The 20,332-nt window shown below is 40.2% G+C and overlaps 1 protein-coding gene across 3 annotated transcripts in view; it reads right to left on the bottom strand.

Moving 5' to 3' along the window:
• RANBP17 (RAN binding protein 17) overlaps positions 1-18,375 on the bottom strand; it is a 384,409-nt gene extending 366,034 nt beyond the window's left edge. For 2 of the 3 annotated variants that reach the window (XM_049874299.1, XM_049874300.1), the window contains exons 1-4: positions 18,225-18,375; positions 12,335-12,481; positions 5,154-5,244; positions 2,656-2,822 (exon numbers count right to left, since the gene is read on the bottom strand). In XM_049874299.1, coding sequence (XP_049730256.1) covers positions 2,656-2,822; positions 5,154-5,244; positions 12,335-12,481; positions 18,225-18,242 — 423 coding nt within the window. In that variant the 5' untranslated portion in view covers positions 18,243-18,375. The remainder of the gene's footprint in view (positions 1-2,655; positions 2,823-5,153; positions 5,245-12,334; positions 12,482-18,224) is intronic. The other variant, XM_049874301.1, reaches the window with a different exon arrangement.
• Between the last annotated feature and the right edge of the window lie 1,957 nt (positions 18,376-20,332).

Below are 20,332 nucleotides of genomic sequence, written 5' to 3'. Positions count from 1 at the left end.
GCAGTTCGCTGGCATCTCTCCGGCCAAGCGACTGTGACCCGCTGGAAAGTGGTAGAGGCCACGTAGCGGGAAGAAGGGTGGGGATGGGAAAGCATGCATCCCTGGTTGCCAAGTGCTCTGTCTCTTGTTCAGAGCTCCTTGAAGCTGCCTTCCCATACTCCTTGTCCATGGTCCTTGGTGGCTAAGGTCAAAGATGGTGAATCCAGGAGGCAGCGAGTCAATGTCTCTCCGACTGAGTGACCATGACCCGTTGGAAAGCGGTGTAGGCCACAAACAGGGAAGAAGGGTAGGGGTTGAGAAAGCCTGTATCCCTAGTTACCGGGTGCTCTGTCTCTTGTTCGGAGCTCTGTGAAGTTGCCTTCCTGTACTCCCTGTCTGCATTCCTTAGTGGCTATAATCCAAGATGGCAAATCTGTGCCACATTAGCTGGTAGGGGACCTCCACTCCTTAGCTCTCCTCATTCTCTGTTCTTTGTCAGTTTCTTGTTCCATTTGGTACTTGATCAAGTTTTTTTTTTTTTTAATTGTGCTTTAAGTGAAAGTTTACAAATCATGTCAGTCTCTCACGAAAACTTATGTACACCTTGCTACATACTCCCAATTGCTCTCCCCCTAATGAGACAGCTACTCCCTCCCGCCACTCTCTCTTTTTGTGTCCATCTCGTCAGCTTCTGACTGCCTCTACCGTCTCATCTCCCCTTCAGGCAGGAGATGCCAGCATAGTCTTAAGTGTCCACCTGATCCAAGAAGCTCACTCCTCACCAGCATCCCTCTCCAACCCATTGTCCAGTCCAATCCCTGTCTGAAGAGTTGGCTTTGGGAATGCTCCTGTCCTGGGCCAATAGAAGGTCTGGGGGCCATGACCACTGGGGTCATTCTAGTCTCAGTCAGACAATTAAGTCTGGTGTTTTTATGAGAATTTGGGGTCTGCATCCCACTGTTCTCCTGCTCCCTCAGGGGTTCTCCGTTGTGTTCCCTGTCAGGGCAGTCATCAGTTGTAGCCGGGCACCATCTAGTTCTTCTGGTCTCAGGCTGATGTAGTCTCTGGTTTATGTGGCCCTTTCTGCCTCTTCGGCTCGTAATTACCTTGTGTCCTTGGTGTTCTTCATTCTCCTTTGATCTAGGTGGGCTGAGACCAATTGATGCATCTTAGATGGCCACTTGCTAGCGTTTAAGACCCTACTTGATCAAGTTCTTTATTCCTTCATTTGATGCTTATGGTTTCAGGACTGATGTCTGTATCTGTTTTACTTAGTTTTTTGGGTCTTTGCTGCAGAGGAACAGCATAGTGCTTCTGTCTATAGTGCCATGTTGGCTCTGCCAGCTGCTAACGATTCTTGATAAATTGTGTGGAATCTTAGTAAATGATATGAAACCAAACGAAAAACCCATTGTCATCTAGATGATTCTGACTCATAGCAACTCTATAGATATGAGGGGGAAGCTACCGTGTTAGCCAAAATTACAAGCACAACTCTAAAGTAAGAGCTCATCAGCCTCATAACAAACTATCCCTCTGCCTCACTGTACGCCGATCTCCTCAGGGCTAAGAAATGCACTTATTCCTGGGAATATTTGTTAACCAGCGATTTAATAACATGAACAAAAGAGTCTAGTATTTCATATTCTGAAGTTTTCAGTATGGAACTATATGATAGAATTATATCTTAAACAGTGGTTAAATTTTAAAGTTACTAAGAAGTAAAATTTCAAAGTGATAATTACCCCTAACTGCTAATAAACCAATACTGAACCATCTCTCAATTAATCCAACACCGTCAGTTTTTCTTCTAGAACTGTCACAGATTACTGTTCCTTCAGCTAAACACTAGCTAAGGTAGTGTCTTGTAATTAGTAACAGTGTTTGTAGGGAAAAAAGGGTATTTAAATATTTGAATTACACTGGATAGGGCACGGTTATCAAGAAGAAAGCACACAGGAACCAACAGCAGATTTAGATTTTCCACCTCACACTCACCCCCACACAATTACTGTGTGAAATGGCAAGTGGAATTGCTAGCACAATTTAATTTCCTCTTGCCTTTTTTTTTTCCAGAGTCCAAATACCTGAATTTGTGTAACTTAAATGTTAAAAATGCACATAACTTCAATCAGTTAGGTTGAAAAACATTCTTGAAAAATTGATACAGTCAAAGTGGTACAGTACAAAAATTTTAAATATGTCTATCTTAAAGGTAGAAGGCTTGTTGAAGTGCTAGCTCTATATTTTACTAGGTCACTATGTGACTTTATGGAGACTACTTGACCTTTCTAAGCCTGTTTTCTCACTGACAAAATGAAATCCATTTCACAGGATTAAAAGGAGGATTGAATTAGATAATATATGAAAAGCATTATACATGTTTTATATATATGTAGTACATAAATAGATACATATCACAAAAGAAGAGCATATATTTTTTAAATTAGAAAACATTATACTTTGCATTCTTCTGGTTTGGAAGTTACAGAACTCTATAACAGCATGATCCTTATTTACTTACAATAAAAGATAAATGACCTGAGAATGAATAATAAATCATAATTAATATGGTACTGGTTGCTACACATCAGATTACAGAGCTTTATAAGTAGTAGTATTCTAAACTAAAAAAGCAACTAGTGATGTCCCAATAATGTAATAAGACCTTCTTACCTGTAGAAACTTTTTCACATCAGCAATAATTTCTCTGAAGATAAACTGGTCTTTCTGAACCTCAAACCACCCCAACTTAGTTATTTTAGCAATGACTTGAACAAGAGCTTGGATGACAAAGGGAGCCAGCTTGGGTTGTGATGCCACATAATGCAGAATGTAGTTTCCTATAAAGAAAATATTCTGTGATCATTTGGACTTTTCAGTAACATAATGTAAGTCATGTGAAGAAAAAGAGACGTCAATAACTCTTTGACAAAAAGTTAACCCTTTTCCCCAAGATATGTACTTATTTATATAGTCAGTTCTAAGCCTTGTTTTAAAAACGCAAATTTGTTTCAATGCAATCGATGTATTAGGAGATATGGGCAGTTTCCGGGTTACGAATGAGTTCCATTCCTAAATCTGTATTTAAGTCAAATTTGTACATAAGGTTTAACAGTTGGGTACAGTTCATATCTAACGTCAGTTAGTCAAATGTTTGTCTTAGTATATAATATGTAGTGTACCTTTCTATGCATAAGAAACATTAAAGAAACACTTCCAGATGCACTAAAACATCTTTAAGGTAATAATACAGTAATAATAACATTTTGATGTGCATCGCAAAGTCGCTCCCATTTATTATAAACCACTGTACGTACCTCGAGTTTTTAATATAATAGGCTTTACGAAGGACAGCACGTTAACTATGAGTTGTATGTAAGTCAGATATTCGTAACCCGGGGACTGACTGCAGTTTGACTGTAATTTGAATACAACGAGAATGTTACTTTTGTTTATATGTGATTTCATCCACAAAAAAAAGCTAAGTGAATGCAGAAAACTCCAACCAGGCCAACTGAACTCAGCCATGTAAGAATACACAAAATGCACACACTTCTAACACATACCAGCTACCTAAGTTCACCCTGCGTGTTATAAGCCACTCTCATCCTCATCTGGTGTTATAACTTCCCATCTCCTTTCCATAATCTTCCTTCTACCACTTCATAGTAACTCATGAGGTGCAACCCTTCTGATGCCCACGTTCCCAAATAAACTTCGAGTCTTTATCAAGGTAACGTTTCGTATTTATTATTATAGTATTTATGAATTTCTAAACTATTTAATATGTATAAAACAACCTACTGCTTTTATTAGATTTGTCTTTTTTTTTTTTAATGTGCCATTGACAAAGTTTTTCAATGTTGTTTCCATAACCCCATTTTTCTCATAAGCCCTATGGCTTTTACTGCATGACATTACACAGCACAGTCAGTTTTAGGAAAACGCATGTCATGTTACAGAAAAACTATCTTGTTTAAGCAGCATACAAAAATACAAATAGTAAAAAAAAAAAAAAATTTTTTTTTTTTTAATAGTACATATGATAAAATACGTACAGAAATTTAAAAAAGTAAGAATAGAACAGTAAAGCTTGGAATAAAGTTAATATACCAAAATTATTAAAGGTGAGTAGGAAATTCAGCTATGAGCTTCTAGTGGACTAAGTAATTGAAGTCAGGTAACAAATACGCTACAAAGGCTACCAGAAAACATACAAAATAAATGTAAAATAAAGGGGAAAACAACAGCCTGAGACCAGAAGAACTAGATGGTGCCCGGCTACAACTGATGACTGCCCTGCCTGAAGGGGAGATGAGACGGAAGAGGCAGTTAGAAGCTGGCGAAATGGACACGAAAAGAGAGAGTGGCGGAAGGGAGTAGCTGTCTCATTAAAATTAGGGGGAGAGAAATTGGGAGTATGTAGCAAGGTGTATATGGGTTTTCGTGTGAGAGACTGACTTGATTTATAAACTTTCACTTAAAGCACAATAAGAAATACATGGAATAAAAAGGAACTACCACAAGATGCTCAAGAAAGGATTTATGTGGTGAGGATATGGAGAAACTGGAACCTTCACACATGGCTGGTAAGAATGCAAAATGGTACAGCCACTTTGGAAAACAGTTTGGCAGTTTCTGAAAAGGTAAGCATAAATCTACCTTATGGCCCAGCAACTGTACTCCTAGGTATCTATCTACTCAAGAGAAATGAAAACATATGTCGACACAAAGACTTGTATGTCAATGTTCAAGTTAGCATTATTCATAGTTAGCAAAAAGGAGAAAAAACCCAAACATCCATCGACTAGTGAAGAGATAAACACAGAGATTATTCAAATCTAATTTCCTCATTTGCACAAGAATAACAACAGTGCCCATCTCATAAGTTTGTTTGGAAGATAAAACAAGATTGTGCAAATCTAGCAAATAGTAAACACTATAAAATGCTAGCTATTATTTATTATGAAACTAAAATGCTTTTTTGATTACGTGTAGCTTTGTATAACACACATCACTGTTCATCACTGGATGGGAAAAGAAGACTTGACTACTCACCCTAAAAAAATGGCAGAATTAAATAATTCACATGCTTAGTAACAGTTTAGCAAATTAAAAAAAAAAGTTTATTTATAAAGTGCAATTTCATAAAAGCATAATAAACCACTTACTGATATCTATCCTCTGTTCAACAGGTAAAGGTCTGACTCGGCTAACGAGTTTTGAAAGACATGTTGCTGCGAGGAGCTGGGCATAGGATGTCTGTAAAGAACAATAAATTTTTATTTGTTGTCACAAACGAAATTAGAATGATCAAAACACTATGACAGGAACTTTTCCTAAGGAATAATGAGACTATTTCAGGTTTTCCAAATCAGCTCAGTAGATTTGCATAAAACACACACACACGCATATATATATACACACAACATACGACCCCTCATAAGGGATCAGTAGCTAAGGGAGGTGCAGATAGTATCCTCAAATAACAGCAAACAATCAGAGAAATAAATGACCACAGACAAATTCAAATAAAATACTCTTTACCATAGACCACATGATCAGGCCTCTGATTATCTCTTCAAATTCACCTGGTTCCACTCCTCACCACGGTCCATCTTTAACAGCCTTCTTTTTGTTCCTTTCAATGCCTTCCCCACTCTCACCTCCCTACTTCTTCAGAACCATGTCTGACTATTTTTCTCTGGCTATCAATTGTCTTAATGTTGTTGTTGTGTGTTGTGGAGTCAATTCTAGTTCATAGCCACCCTACAGGACAGAGTAGAACTGCCCCATAGGGTTTTCTAGACTGGAATCATTACAGCAGAAGATTGCCAGGCCTTTTTGCCTGTGGAGCAGCTTGCCGGTTTGAACCGCCAACCTTTCGGTTAGCAGCCTAGCACTTAACCACTGCCCCACCAGGGATCCTTAACTGTCTTAATGTTGTTTTTGTTAGACACTGTTGAGTCAGTTCTAACTCATAGCCATCCTATGTACAACAGAACAAAACCCTGCTCAATCCTCCGCCATCCTCACAACTGTTGCTATGTTTAAGCCCACTGCTGCAGCCATTGTATCAACCCATCTTTTTGAGGGTCTTCCTCTTTTTCGATGACTCTCTACCTTACCAAGCATGATTTCCTTCTCCAGGGATTGGCTGCCCTGATAACGTGTCCAAAGTATGTGACACAAAGTCTTGCCATCCTTGCTTCTAAGGAGCATTCTGGCTGTACTTTCAAAGACAGGTTAGTTTATTCTTCTGGCAGTCTGTAGTACAGTCAATACTCTTTGCCAATACCGTAACTCAAAGGCATCAATTCTTCTTCAGTCTTCCTTATTCACTGCCTGGCTTTCAAATGCAAATGAGGAGACTATGAATATCATGTCTTGGATCAGCCTTAGTCCTAAAACTGACATCTTTGCTTTTTAACACTTTAAAGAGGTCTTTTACAGCAGATTTGTCCAATGCAATACGTCATTTGATTTCTTGATTGCTGCTTCCATGAGTGTTGACTGTGGATCCAAGTAAAATGAAATACTTGACAACTTCAATCTTTTTTCTCTTTACCATGTTGCTTATTGGTCCAACTGTGAAGATTTTTGTTTTCCTTATGTTGAGGTGTAATCCATACTGAAGGCTATATAGTCTTTGATCTTCATCAGTAAGTGCTTCAAGTCCTCTTTGCTTTCAGAAAGCAAGGTTGTGTCATCTGCACATTGCAGGTTGTTAATGAGTCTTCCTCCAATCCTAATGCTGCGTTCTTCTTCACATAGTCCAGCTTCTCGGATTACTTGTTCAGCATACAGATTGACTAAAAATGGTGGAAGGATACAACCCTGATGCACACCTTTTCCTGATTTTAAACCACACAGTATTCCCTTGTTCTGTTCAAATGACTGCCTCTTGGTCTATGTACAGTTTCTGCATGAACACCAGTAAGTGTTCTGGAATTCCAATTTTATGCAATGTTTTCCATAATTTGTTATGATCCACACAGTTGAATGTCTTAATAGTGACTTACTCAAACTCTTTAAGCACGTGCTCATTCTTGAAAATTCAGTTCAGCTATTCATTCTACCCCCAGAAATTCCTTGCAAAGATAGTCCCTCTTTTTTTTCTCTAAGACAAGAGGTAGGCAAACTATACAGTCCATGGACCAAATGCAGCCCACTGCCTGTTTTTGTACAGCCCATGAGCTAAGAATGGTTTTCACAATTTTAAACAGCTGATAAAAAATATCAAAAGAATAATATTTTGTGATATGTGAAAATTACATGAAATCCAAATTTCAGTGTCTCTAAATAAATTAGAACACAACCATGCTCATTCATTTATATATTGTCTACAGCTACTTTTGTGCTATAAAGGTTAGAACACAACCATGCTCATTCATTTATATATTGTCTACAGCTACTTTTGTGCTATAAAGGCAGGGTTGAATAGCTGAGACAGAGACCATACGTGGGGCCCTCCAACTGCTGCTGAGCTCACTATAAATTTCAGTGGTGTAGTCATAACTCGACAGTATCTAGAGTGCCATGAGTATTGCCATGACATGGAATGTACTTTTTATTACCAGTGCATACCTATCGTGTCAAAACAACAGGAGGTAAAGGCAGATTTCAAATGTCTAGCTTTTAAGGCACAGTGGAATACGAATTATTGTTATTGAATTACTGGCAAAGCACTGCGCTTTTTATGCAATGACACTATAAAACCAAACCCGTTGCCGTCATGTCGATTCCGACTCATAGCGACCCTATAGGACATAGTAGAACTGCCCCACAGGGTTTCCAAGGAGTGCCTGGTACATTTGAACTGCCAACCTTTTGGTTAGCAGTTGAGCTCTTAACCACTGTGCCAACAGGGCTTTTCCGCAATGACACTATAACTGTCCTAAAGAATACAATATAGGTTGACAATACCACACTAAGCGCTTTTAACAGTCCCATCTCACAAGAAAGCAATAGTCAGAAAAAGCAAAAAATTCAGAAAACACCTCATCCCAGGGGAATTTCTTTACAAAAATAAAATACGAAAATAAGGCTGCAACCAATGTTGAGTTTCAACGTGGAAATTAACAAAACATTTGTTAGCCAAGCAAGAAAAGCCCTTTACTAATGGTAAGTTAATTAAATCATTATGGTTTTACTGCAGCAACAGAAGTTATGTATGTAGAAAAAACTTGAAGTTATGTATGTAGAAAAAACTTGTTAAAGACTACTAGTCTTTCAATGAGGACAAAAGCTTGAAGAGTTGACATTTGAATAACTTCAAAAGTCGATTTAAAAACAATGCAAATGATTTGGAGAGGTTCTCTCCTTGGTTCTTGATGAGTGGACAGCTGTTACTGATACTGTTGCTGTTACTGAGACATACTCTCTGTTATGCCAGAAGTCAATGCTGAGTTTGAAGCGACTGAAGAATTTGCCTCTATGAACAGTCTGTGTGGAACTATAGGCTAGAACATTTTCAAAGAAGTTAGGAAAACACCAATTCAGTACAACCTCAAGTAAAATGTGCTAAGATGTATTACAACCGATGGTGGTAAAAATATGTGGTGCAGAAGAGGGATTGGTTGGACAAATTTACAAAGCTTGTGAAGATGTAAGATGTTTAAAGCCTATGGTATTCACTGAATCACTCATCAGCAGGTGCTCTGTAGAAAATACTTGAATCTATCATATGTTAATGAATTGGTAGTGTTAACAGCAGACTGCATTTGCTTTTGGAGGCTTAAATTTATCTTCAGCTCTGTGAATTTCTTCAGAAATAGAAGCTGAGTATCTTGACTTTCCCTACCACACAACACTCAACAGCTTAGCAGTGGTGAAGTTTTACTGCAATTTTTTGAGCTCAGGACTGAAATTATCCTGAAAGGGAAGAACTACCTTCAAACACCACTACTGAACAATAAATGGCTTTGGAAATTGGCTTTTGTTGAACACTTGATAATGTGTTCCTAAAATTACAACATTTCCTAAAAGGTAAACAGAAGGTAAACAGTGCTGAGTGATTATGCTGCATAAAGTCATTTCGATGACAACTATGTGTGAATCACATGTAATGTCAAGCTGCTTTATACACTTTCCATGCTGTCAAAAGTTAAAACAAGTAGCGAGATCTCCACCTCCACACAAATTTGCAGCAGATGTATTTTCTGAGTTTAAGTTATAGCTCCAGCAGTGTTTTTTAGATCTTGATGCAAGAACAAAGTAAATTTCAAAATCCATTCAACTGCACAATTGAGGAGCTATTGGAAGTGATTTATCTACAATGTGATGACATGTTAAAAGGCAAATATCAAGAAAAAATTTAACAGAATTCTATAAAGGCCTTCAAAGTGATGAATATCATCAATTAAAATCATACACTCATGGGAGGAAACAGAATGTGTGGCTAATTGTCTCCCTAGACAACCGAACCCCCTTTCACCTGAGACCAGAGGAACTGGAGAGTGTCCACCTACTATTACTGAACATTTTAATCAAAAATTCTACAGAAAAACTTTAACCAAAAGAGGGGAAATGCAGAACAGAATTTCAAATTCTCACAGAATCCAGACTTTCTGAAGCCACAGGGCATGAATGAACCCCCGAAAACTATTACCCTGAGATAATCTTTAAACTTAAACCAAAAATATCCCCTAAAGTCTTCTTAAAACCAAGTAGTAGTTTAGTTTAACTAGTAAAGAAATGTCTGCTTTCAGCACTGTGCTCTTTTAAGATCTATGTACATGGGATCAAATTGACAAGAGCAACTCCAAAAATTAGACAGGAAACTTAGCTGGCAGTAAGTTTATATTAATGGGGAGGAACGATTTGGAAAGGGAGGGTGAGAATGGTTGCACAACTGGAAGAATGTAATCAATGTCACTAAACTGTACATGTAGAAAACCAAAGACACATGGAAAACACTAGCCCAAAGGACTAAAGGACCAAATGAACCAGACTCCACCAGCGTGAGACCAGCAGAACTAGATGGTGCCTGACTACCACCAATGATGGCCCTGACAGGGAACACAGCAGAGAGTCTCAGAGTAGGAGAAAAATGTAGAACAGAAATCAAATTCATGTAAAAAGACCAGGCTTAATGGTCTGACAGAGACTGGAGGAACCCCTGAAACTATGGCCCCCAGACGCACTGTTAACCCCAAACCGAAACCATTCCCAAAGCCCACTCTTTAGACAAAGATAAGACAGGATTATAAAACAAAAAAATAATACACATGAGGAATGTGCTTCTCAGTTCCAACAGATATATGAGACCAAGTAGGCAGCTCCTGTCTGAAAGCAGGATGAGAAGGCAGGAAGGGACACGAACTGGTCAAATGGACACAGGGAACCCAGAATGGAAAGGGGGAGTGTGCTGTCACATTGTGAGGATTGCAACTAATGTCACAAAACAATAAAAGAAAAAAAATTGTACATACAGAAATTGTTGAATTGGTATATGTTCTACTGTGCATACTCTCGTCAACAACAAACAAATTTAAAAAAAAAATCATTTGGTCATGGACTGATACAAGTATTTGGCAGTACTGATCTGTGAGAAAAGATATTTTTAAAGATGAAATCAATAAAATCTCATTACAAATGTGGCGTCTGGGGTCTTAAATGCTAACAAGCGGCCATCTAAGATGCATCAATTGGTCTCAACCCACCTGGATCAAAGGAGAATGAAGAACACCAAGGTCACACGATAACTAAGAGCCCAAGAGACAGAAAGGGCCACATGAACCAGAGAACGACATCATCCTGAGACCAGAAGAACTAGTTGGTGCCCGGCCACAATCGATGACTGCCCTGACAGGGAGCACAGCAGAGGACCCCTGAGGCAGCAGGAGATTAGTGGGATGCAGACCCCAAATTCTCACAAAAAGACCATACTTAATGGTCTGACTGAGACTAGAGGAATCCCGGCGGTCATGGTCCCCAAACCTTCTGTTGGCACAGGACAGGAACCATTCCCGAAGACAACTCATCAGACATGAAAGGGACTGGACAGTGGGTAGGAGAGAGATGCTGATGAAGAGTGAGCTAATTATATCAGGTGGACACTTGAGACTGTGTTGGCATCTCCTGTCTAGAGGGGGGATGGGAGGATAGAGAGAATTGGAAGCTGGCAATATTGTCACCGAAGGAGAGACTGGAAGGGCTGACTCATTAGGGGGAGAGCAAGTGGGAGTACGGAGTAAGGTGTATATAAACTTATATGTGACAGTCTGACTTGATTTGTAAACGTTCACTTGAAGCTCAACAAAAGTTAATTAAAAAAAAAAATCTCATTACAGATGAGCATTACCATACAAACATTTGCAATCAATGTTGATAATATGGAACAGTAACTATGAATCCCAATTTAGCAAAATATTAATCCCTAAATGAATAATTCTATCTTCTCATTAGTAGACCTGTATTTAAAAAAATGTACTCAACTATTATTATATCTTGAATTTCATCAATAAAACTTTGTGGAAATTTGTCTTTTCTCTTGTTATACAAGTACCTACAAAATATCCTAAATTTTGCCTGTTGGCCCACAAAGCCTAAAATATTTACTATCTGGCCCTTTACAGACAAAGTTTGCCATCCTCTGCTTCAAACCACACAGTCTTTTATCATAGTGATCACCTATCATTTCTCAGCTCTTTATTTACACACCTCTACCTCCCCAACCAAACCTTGAGCTACTTTAAGGAATGTACATAAACCAAGTAGGCAGTTCAGTGCCTGGTTCTGCATTTAAGGATTTGCTAAATGATTACTGAATGAACAGCTATGAACCTCTAGAGGGGAGGCAGGCAAGAGGTAGTCAGCATTCTTCTGAATCATTCCTTCATGTTTCAGAGTTAATTACAACCTGCCTCCTCTACCTAGATTTAAAAAAAACAAACAGCTGTTAGTCAACTTTCTAAAAATGTAATGCTTGCCTACTGATAACCCCACTGCCGTCGAGTCGATTCCAACTCATAGCGACCCTATAGGACAGAGTAGAACTGCCCCGTAGAGTTTCCAAGAAGCACCTGGCGGATTCAAACTGCAAACTTCTTGGTTAACAGCCATAGCATTTAACCACTACGCCACCAGGGTTTCCTGCCTACTGATATGAAATAGAAAAAGGAATCAGCCAGAGCCAAGAAACTATTTCAAACCATTCCTATTTCCACCTCCTGGGCTTTCCAGGCTTTTCAGTTCTTTCCCTAATTAATCTCTTTGACAGTGAAATAAACTACAGTAAAAAGACATGTGGCACTATCTATCAGTTATCAACACAAGCATACACCACTGCATTAACATTGACACATATCTACTGATCTTTCATGGTTAATCACTGTTATCAAATACTTACTGTTCCTTGTTCTAATAAAAGTTGACACTTGCTGAGACATTCTGGGCTGTCAATAAGTTCCAGGAGTGCTTTCTCAGCCTCTATTCTTTGGGTAAGATCAGTTCCTACGTACAGGTGAGTACATAGTGCTTCCAATTCAGCCAAACTCTTCAAAGGCAAAAAAAAAAAAAAAAAAAGAAAAAATTAACATTTTACTTGCATGAAAAAAAAAAAATAACCTAAGTATACTAACCACAGGAAATAAGTGATACAAAAATCATGATTTTACTCAATAACCGAATACATGATTATTGAGCTACCACTTCTTACTAGGGAATACAGTGCTGAACAAAACAGACACATCTCCTACCTCCAAAATTATTTCATTATAAAATTGATAGCTCCATGATAGAAAAGTAAGAGTACAGAAAAGGGGAGGACACGCATAATCCAGGGTGTTAGGAAAGGCTTGCCTGAAGAAGTAACATGTATGCTGAGAGCTGACAGAGTGAGCCAGATGAAAAAAGACTAGAAGCCTTTCAGGCAAAGAAATAGCATGTACCAGCGGGTTGCAGTGGAAAGGTGCTCAATCATTTCGAGGCATTAAAAGGTCAGTGCAATAGTAAACACACAGCAAGGAGGAAACACCAGGTGAGGCTAGAGAGATGGGTACAGGAATGATCATGCTTTGCAGTCACTCTGCCAATTTACGTTCTTTCTCAAATTGTAAGAACTTCAATTGCTCCATCTATAAAAAAGAAATGATGGTAATTATAAGTATATGCTGATTCGGGGCTTCTGAACTAACAACTTATAGTGCTGTAGGCCAACTATGTCATGATTTTCAGGAACTGTAACTTGACCCCATGGTATTTATAGCAATGTAATTACTAGGTATCATTTTGCAGGTCCCTATTTTATAAACAGTGGAAACCCTGGTGGCATAGTGGTTAAGTGCTACAGCTGCCAGCCTAAAGGGTGGCAGTTCAAATCCACCAGGCGCTCCTTGGAAACTCTATGGGGCAGTTCTACTCTGTTCTATAGGGTTTCTATGAGTTGGAATCAACGTTGGCAACAGGTTTTGTTTTGTTTTTTTTAATTTTATAAACACAAAGAATAATTCATTCTTTTTATAAACATAATCTCATCTGAAGATACAGGACACACGGATACAATCTGAAAGAATATAAAATAAGTCTGACATTCCTCTCTGCTTAAAAGAAGCCGTGCTAAAGGCACCTTACTAAAACAAACTACTTTCTTTAGAACCTGAACTAGAGAATTATTCACTGGAGCATAAAAAAAAGTTGGCACAGATTTCAATGTCAGGTAGACAAATGAAGGTGATGGAAATTTCTAAAGAAATTCTATTTTTTGTCCTTTTATGGCCTGAATATTTAGGTGGTAGCCTTATAGCTCTTCTAGTCCAAACATTCCTTCAAATGTATATTCCTTGTCCTAAGAGGTATACACGGGTAACACTGAAATGAGACCTCCTCCAGCTCCCTTTACTCTTTTCACTTCTCTCTCTTCCTCGGCTCCTTGCTGGTATTTTCCACTTCCCTCTCCAGGTTAGAGCCCAGCATTCCAGACTTGGGATTTTCTTCTAGAGTGAAAATAGATGTCCAAAAGGAAGGTTACGAGTGGATAAATTAAGACAGATGACCTCAAGTGAACCACATTTTAAACATTTTCCCCACCTAGATAGGTTCAATAAACCTTCAAACACTACCACATACAGTACATGATATTAAAATGCATAGAAAATTCATAGTTCATGAATACATATGAATTCTCAGATTTTCTCCAAGAGTAAAAAATATAAAAATGAAAAGGATTACATTTTTCCTTCTCATGACCAAACCTGAAGTCTTTTCCTTCATCTAATATACCTGAATGATTGAATTTTAGAACTGGTAAAACCCAGAATAATTTCATGATAAACGGATTCTGCTGTCATATATTTTTCTAGATCTAAGATTCCTTGAAGAAAGTAGGCTTTGCAAACAGAACAGGGCCAGAAAGCGCAACAAAACCTAACTGTTGAACAAAACAAAAGCCCTCAAAAAGTGATGCAAATACTAGTGCTTACCTCATAAAGTTGTTCAGAGGATTAAAGGAATCAGTACCACATGTGTTTATTACTAATATTATCTAATAATAATAACAACGTAGTCGGTTGAATTGTGTTCCCCCAAAAGATATGTCCAAGTCCCCAGTACCTGTGCATGTGACCTTATTTGGAAACAGAGCCTGTGCAGTCTATTGTAGGTCAATTATGCCTCAAAAAGTTAAAAAAAAAAAAAGAAATAAAGGCTTTTGTATCAGGGAAAAAAAGTCCTCTAATAGTAAAAAACTACTACAAAAATCCCACCTCAACTGTACTTAAAGCTCTTTTCAATTACTTCCTTCTATCTTTCCTGGCTTCTGTAATTAAGCCTCATGATTACCATTAGTAGACACTGCCTTTATCTTAAAGCTATTCATTTCCCATCCACAAACAGTTAAGCACTAAGCTACTAGCCAAAGGATTTGAGGTTCAAACCCACCCAGAGGCTCCTCCGAAGACGAGCCTGGCAATCTGCTTCTGAAAAGTCACAGCCTTGAAAATCCTAAGGAGCAATTCTACTCTACACACTTGCCATGAGTCGGAATTAACTGGACAGCAACTGAAAACAAGAACTTCATTTCTTCTTCCCCTCACTACCTTTTACTGAGCATCCCTGAAGGCTTATTTATTCCTGGGCATCGTAGAACTCTTACTTCTACAATGAATAGGATAATACTTGTTTTTGTGCCTGACAGTTTACAAAGTATTTCCTTTTTTTCCCCAAACTAATTCTTAAAAGTAGACTCCTACAGAGTACTTATTTTCCACACGCGCATTTTACAGACAAAAAAACTACGGCTCAGAGATCAAATATACATTAGCTGTTCAAGATCAAATATACAGTAAATGGTCAATTTCTAGACAAATATAAGTTTACAGACCCTAAGTACATGTTGTCTCCTCACTACCATGTGATTCTGACACCCATTACTTCAGTCATCATCTACCTGCAGATGACGTCCTAGTCCGTACTTTCGACCCTGTCTGTTCACCTTCTTTATACTTATCTAAAAATTTCATCCTCTTGGAAATCTGGAAAGTTGCTTAAAAAAAAAAAAAGAAACTGAATTAACGTATTTCCTGCTGATCTCCACTTGAAGTGTCTGTCCACTCCCCACTTTAAACATTTTCCCCACCTAGATAGCTTCTAGGCCTCACTGTTTCGCTAACTCTGGGTACTTTTCTAATTTGTCATGATGTGCTACCAATTCTCTTTCTATGAAGACTCAGATTTAACACCTCTCCATGACTGTCCAACACCTCTCCATGACCGTCAACAGTATCTTCTAACTGTGGCCTCCTCTCAGATAATCCAGATCCACTGCTTCCTAGAAGACAGGGTGCCCTAAGTCACATCTTCCTAACCAGACTGCATGTGCTTAGAATGGGTTATGGGTATACCTGGAATACTGATCCCCTTGCCCTCCTGACAGCCACACTGATGGCTGCTGGCTGTGACCAGCTTACCTCCATGAGCCACACGATTATAATTTTTTATGTATGCCATAATGTGAAAAAGACAGTAAAGCAGTGGCCTGTGTTCCACACAAATCAGCTTCTTTACCAATCACTCGATTCCATACTTTTTGACTACCTATCCTGTTGAGTAGATGACATTAAGATATGGCTAATGGAGAGAATATGAAACTTAAGAGTTATTGGGCCTACTCTAACTCTGTAAACTTGGACAAGCCCCAACTGTGCTGAGACTCCATGTCTTCAGGAATACAATATATATCTGCACACCTCTCAAGTTAGTTGTGGGGTTCAAAATCTACAATGAGCACGTGAAAACTCAAAATGCTAGGTACTAGTTATCACTATTAACAAATGCTCCTTGAGTTATCTGGATAACAATATGATCCCTTACGCTTAAAAGAATTCAAACTGAGAAATTTCAAAGTTTTTTTCTGGCCCCCCCCCCCAAAACTGTCTGATCTTTTATTTGTCCAACTCCACTTTGAGGCTGATTTATATCAGACCACAGCTGCTGCTAAGTACATTTCTGGGAAACTAAGATGGAATGGTAGTTTTCACATAAGCATCTAATTTTTCCCACACTGCATCTAAGTCTGAAGTCCTCTAGGACTGGGTGATTTATAACATCTTCCCAAGTCTGAAAAAGTTTCACTACACGTTTTAATGTACTTTCAAGATTTACACCTGAACTGTGAACATCTGATTACATTATTTACAATTCCTAAGTCTTCCCTGTGAGATTCTTCCCATGAAAATTTCCCAGAGGGTATATTTACTGAAGTGGTAATAAATACATTATTTTGACCTGGGGACCCTCAAAAGAGGGAAAGAGTCAAAATGTAATGTGTGGGGCTTGCTATCTCCTGGTTTATAACATCCTGGAGCTGTCAATTACCTAACAGGCAAGTGATTGGTTGGAAAGAAAAGACCCTTTGGAACAATCAATAAATAAGAAAGTAATGAGTCAGTGTGACCACAGGGGTTTCAAAGAAGTCTAGGAGGGGGCTGTGACACTTAGATATACTGTCTCCACGTTATGAAGCTGCCTACCTCTCCGAAGACATCGCCTACTCCTTCCCTTTTATATAACCCTATGCTCCAACTAGACAAAGCTTCCAAAATGTGCCACAATTCTTTGCCTCGGCGCATAATGTCCTCCTGTCTTTATACTCTTCTTCTTCACTTGTTCAACTCTCACAATTCTTTCAAGACCCGCCCCCCCCGCCCCAGATTGCACGTTCCTTGTGTAGAGATGGTGTTTTGCTTAGAGCTGTATCTTCAGCACTTAAGCATAATAGGTATTCAATAAACAGTAAGCCGAGGAATGGAAGCTCCTCAAAGCATCCCTTGTCTAGGCGGCACAGCAGTTCTGCCTCACTCCCTTCCAAAACACACACACACACACACACACGACTGACTGCACCCTTTCTGTGCTCCCATGATATCCTGTGCTTAATTCATAACATTTTCACATGTACTGTAATGATCTTTGAGCACTAAGAGAGCAAGAATAGTAAGATGTAATCCTTTACCCCCCAGAACTTTGCAGTGCTTAAGACACACTGGGGGGCTCAAAAGCTGCTTACAGAATGAACACCTGAACCAATATGCCAGCGCGCTGCCCTGTAATACACGGGCCTTTCTCCTCAAGGAGAAAGAGGACCATCCTTATCTCCGCGACCCTCTTGCGCGTGCCCTGCCTCCGCTCCCTCCTCCAGTGAGGCGTCTGCGGAGTCCTTCGCAATTCCTGACAGAAACGGCCCCTGCCTCCCCAGCCATTCAAGCCCAACAGCCGCCGCCGCCGCCGCTCTTTTGGCCGACCTCAGGCCCCTCTAGAGCTCCATTTCAACGGTGCGGAGGCCGACGACAGACCCAGGCCAGCGACGGGGCGCGAAGGCTGGTCCACGGCGCCGGCGCCCTCCCGAGGCGCGCAAAAGCCGGCGGGTCCGGGCTAGCACCTGCCCGGGAGCCACCAAAGACGCCGTTCCCGCCCGTTCCGCGGCGCCAGGGAAGGCGGACACCCGCCCGGCTGGTCCTCAGCATCCGCCCTCCCGGGAGGGGCGGACTCCAAACCCGGCCCCTGCTCCATCCACCCCCGTCCCCCGGCTCGGTCCGCCCCGCGGCTCGGGCCCAGGGTTTGCAGCCCAGGCCCGTGCCCCTGGGTCCCCGGCCGGGGGCGGGGGCAAGGGCTGCGGTTCGGGGGCGCCGCCCCGCGGCCCTGAAGCCTCCTCCACCATCCCCGGCCCACAGGGCCCAGGCCCCGGCGTCCTGCCGGGTTCCCAAGGCGGCGGAGCTGGGGGCCGGGGTGCTCGGCGAACTGACCTGGAAGTGCAGCGCCATCTTCCCGTGAGGCGGCGCCGGCCGGCCAGTCCCGAGTGCCTGAGGGGAGGGAGTGAAGGCGGGCGCCACCGAAACCCCAGCCGCCCGCGGGGTCCCTGCGCCGCTCGCTCTGCGCCTCAGCAGCGCGCGGCCTTCGTGTTAGAAGCGCCGGGCGGGGTGAGGGAGGCGGTGCGCGCGGGGCGGGTTCTCCGGCGGCGCAGGAATCTCAACCGCCTCCTGCGTTCAAGTTTCAACCGCTGCTTTGGTGGGCTGTGACCTCTGACCCCTGTTCTTTGACTCAGCCACAACAACTTAACTGTCAGTTATGACCCTTGACTCTTAAATCTCTCATACACTTTCTTGACTCAGGACCTCAACAGCACAACTATGGCCCATGCCTCCTGACTCTCACACGGCCAAAGATTTTCTTGTCCCCTAGCACCCACTTGACGTTCTCGGGTGATGCAAACGTTGTTTGGCCGCTAACCTAAAGGTTGGTGATTGGAGTCGGCCCAGAGGTGCCTTGGAAGAAAGGGCAGGAAATCTGCTTTCTAATAATCAGCTGTTGAAAACTCTGTGAAGCACGCTCTGACACACAATGGGTGGCCATGAGTTGGAATCAAATGAAGGGCAACTGGTGGTGGTGGTGAGCACCCACTTGCTACCAACACACCCAGTCAGCCATAACCTTTGACTCCCACATACCAGCTGCTTCCTGAGACCCCTGACTCCCAGAGCCCAATTTCCTTTCTTTAAATTTTAACTTTCTTAGACCAAAATTAAATTAATGGCGTTTGCATGATGCTAAGTTGTAAAATTCTAGATCATTTCTTACTCTTTTGTCTGCATTTCGTTGAATATGAAATTATATTTTCCACCAGATGATTCATTGGAATGAGAATTTGAGCAGAAGTGGGTCAAAATCTCTCCATTCTGATGTTCTTTGTTTCTATTTAAATAAAGTTCAACACTTCCATGTGTGTTGTTGTCCTTTAGCCTGAAACCTCCCTTTAGTACTTCTTACAGTTCAGTTCTGCTATTGACAAATTCTCTCAGCTTTTTAATATGAAAAGTCTTTTTTTAACCTTCATTTTTTAAAGGATAGTTTTGCTGGGAATAGAATTCCACAGAGTCTTTTCTTTTTTTAATCTTTCAGCATTATAAAGATGTGTTTCTGTTGTCTTCTGGTTTCTGTTGAGAAGGCAGCTGTCAGTCTGATTTTTCCTCCTTTTTCCTTAAAATGTACCCCCTCCACTTTTCCTAAACCCCAGCAACTTAAAATTTTTTCTCTTTCTCTTTGGTCTTCAGCAATTTCAGTCTGATGTAACTAAGTGTTATTTTCTTTGTAATTATCCTGCTTGGAATTCATAAAACTTTTTAAATGTGAAATCTGATACTTTCATTGGTTTTTGAAAATTCTTAGCTAGCATTTCTTTAAATATTACTTCTTTCCCAGTCTATCTCTCTTTTTCTTCTGGAGCTCCAATTATATGTTTGTTAGATCCTTTTGCTATATTCCATATGTTGCTTACTCTGTTTTCTATAATTTGGGGGTTTTAATTTTTTTTTTCTTTTTGTGCTTTAATAAGGATATTTTCTACTGACCTGTTGTCTGTTCAGTAGAAACTCTGTTCTGTTGTGTCTGAGCTGGTATATGACCCATTTATTGAATTTTTAATTATTTCTATTTGACTCCTCTCCCTCCCATTTTAAAAAAATAGATTCCATGGCTCCAGTGAAATTGTTTCTCTTCCCTCTATTTTATTTAACATTTTAATCATATTATTTAAACTCCTTATCTGATAACTCCAATACCTGAGTCATTTGTGGGCCCTCCTGGTTTTTGGTATTTGGATTTGTTTTTTTAGCATGCCTCATAATTTTTTACTGAATGTTAGACAGCGTGGAAGATTCTCTTTCTCCAAAAACATTGCTTTTTTTATTGTCATAGGCAGACAGAGTACCAGTTGATCAACTTAATCTTATGGAGACTTGGATTTAGGCTTTTTAATGCTGATCTATTTCAGTTTTGCTCTTACTTTTAGGTCATGATACTTACTAGATCTTACAAGTAAAATACTGGGATGTTTGCCAAAATACTTCCATGCTGG

The sequence above is a fragment of the Elephas maximus genome, chromosome 2 (assembly GCF_024166365.1).
Source record: "Elephas maximus indicus isolate mEleMax1 chromosome 2, mEleMax1 primary haplotype, whole genome shotgun sequence".
NCBI classification, from domain to species: Eukaryota; Metazoa; Chordata; class Mammalia; order Proboscidea; family Elephantidae; genus Elephas; species Elephas maximus.
This window is presented reverse-complemented; position numbering and strand designations above follow the sequence as displayed.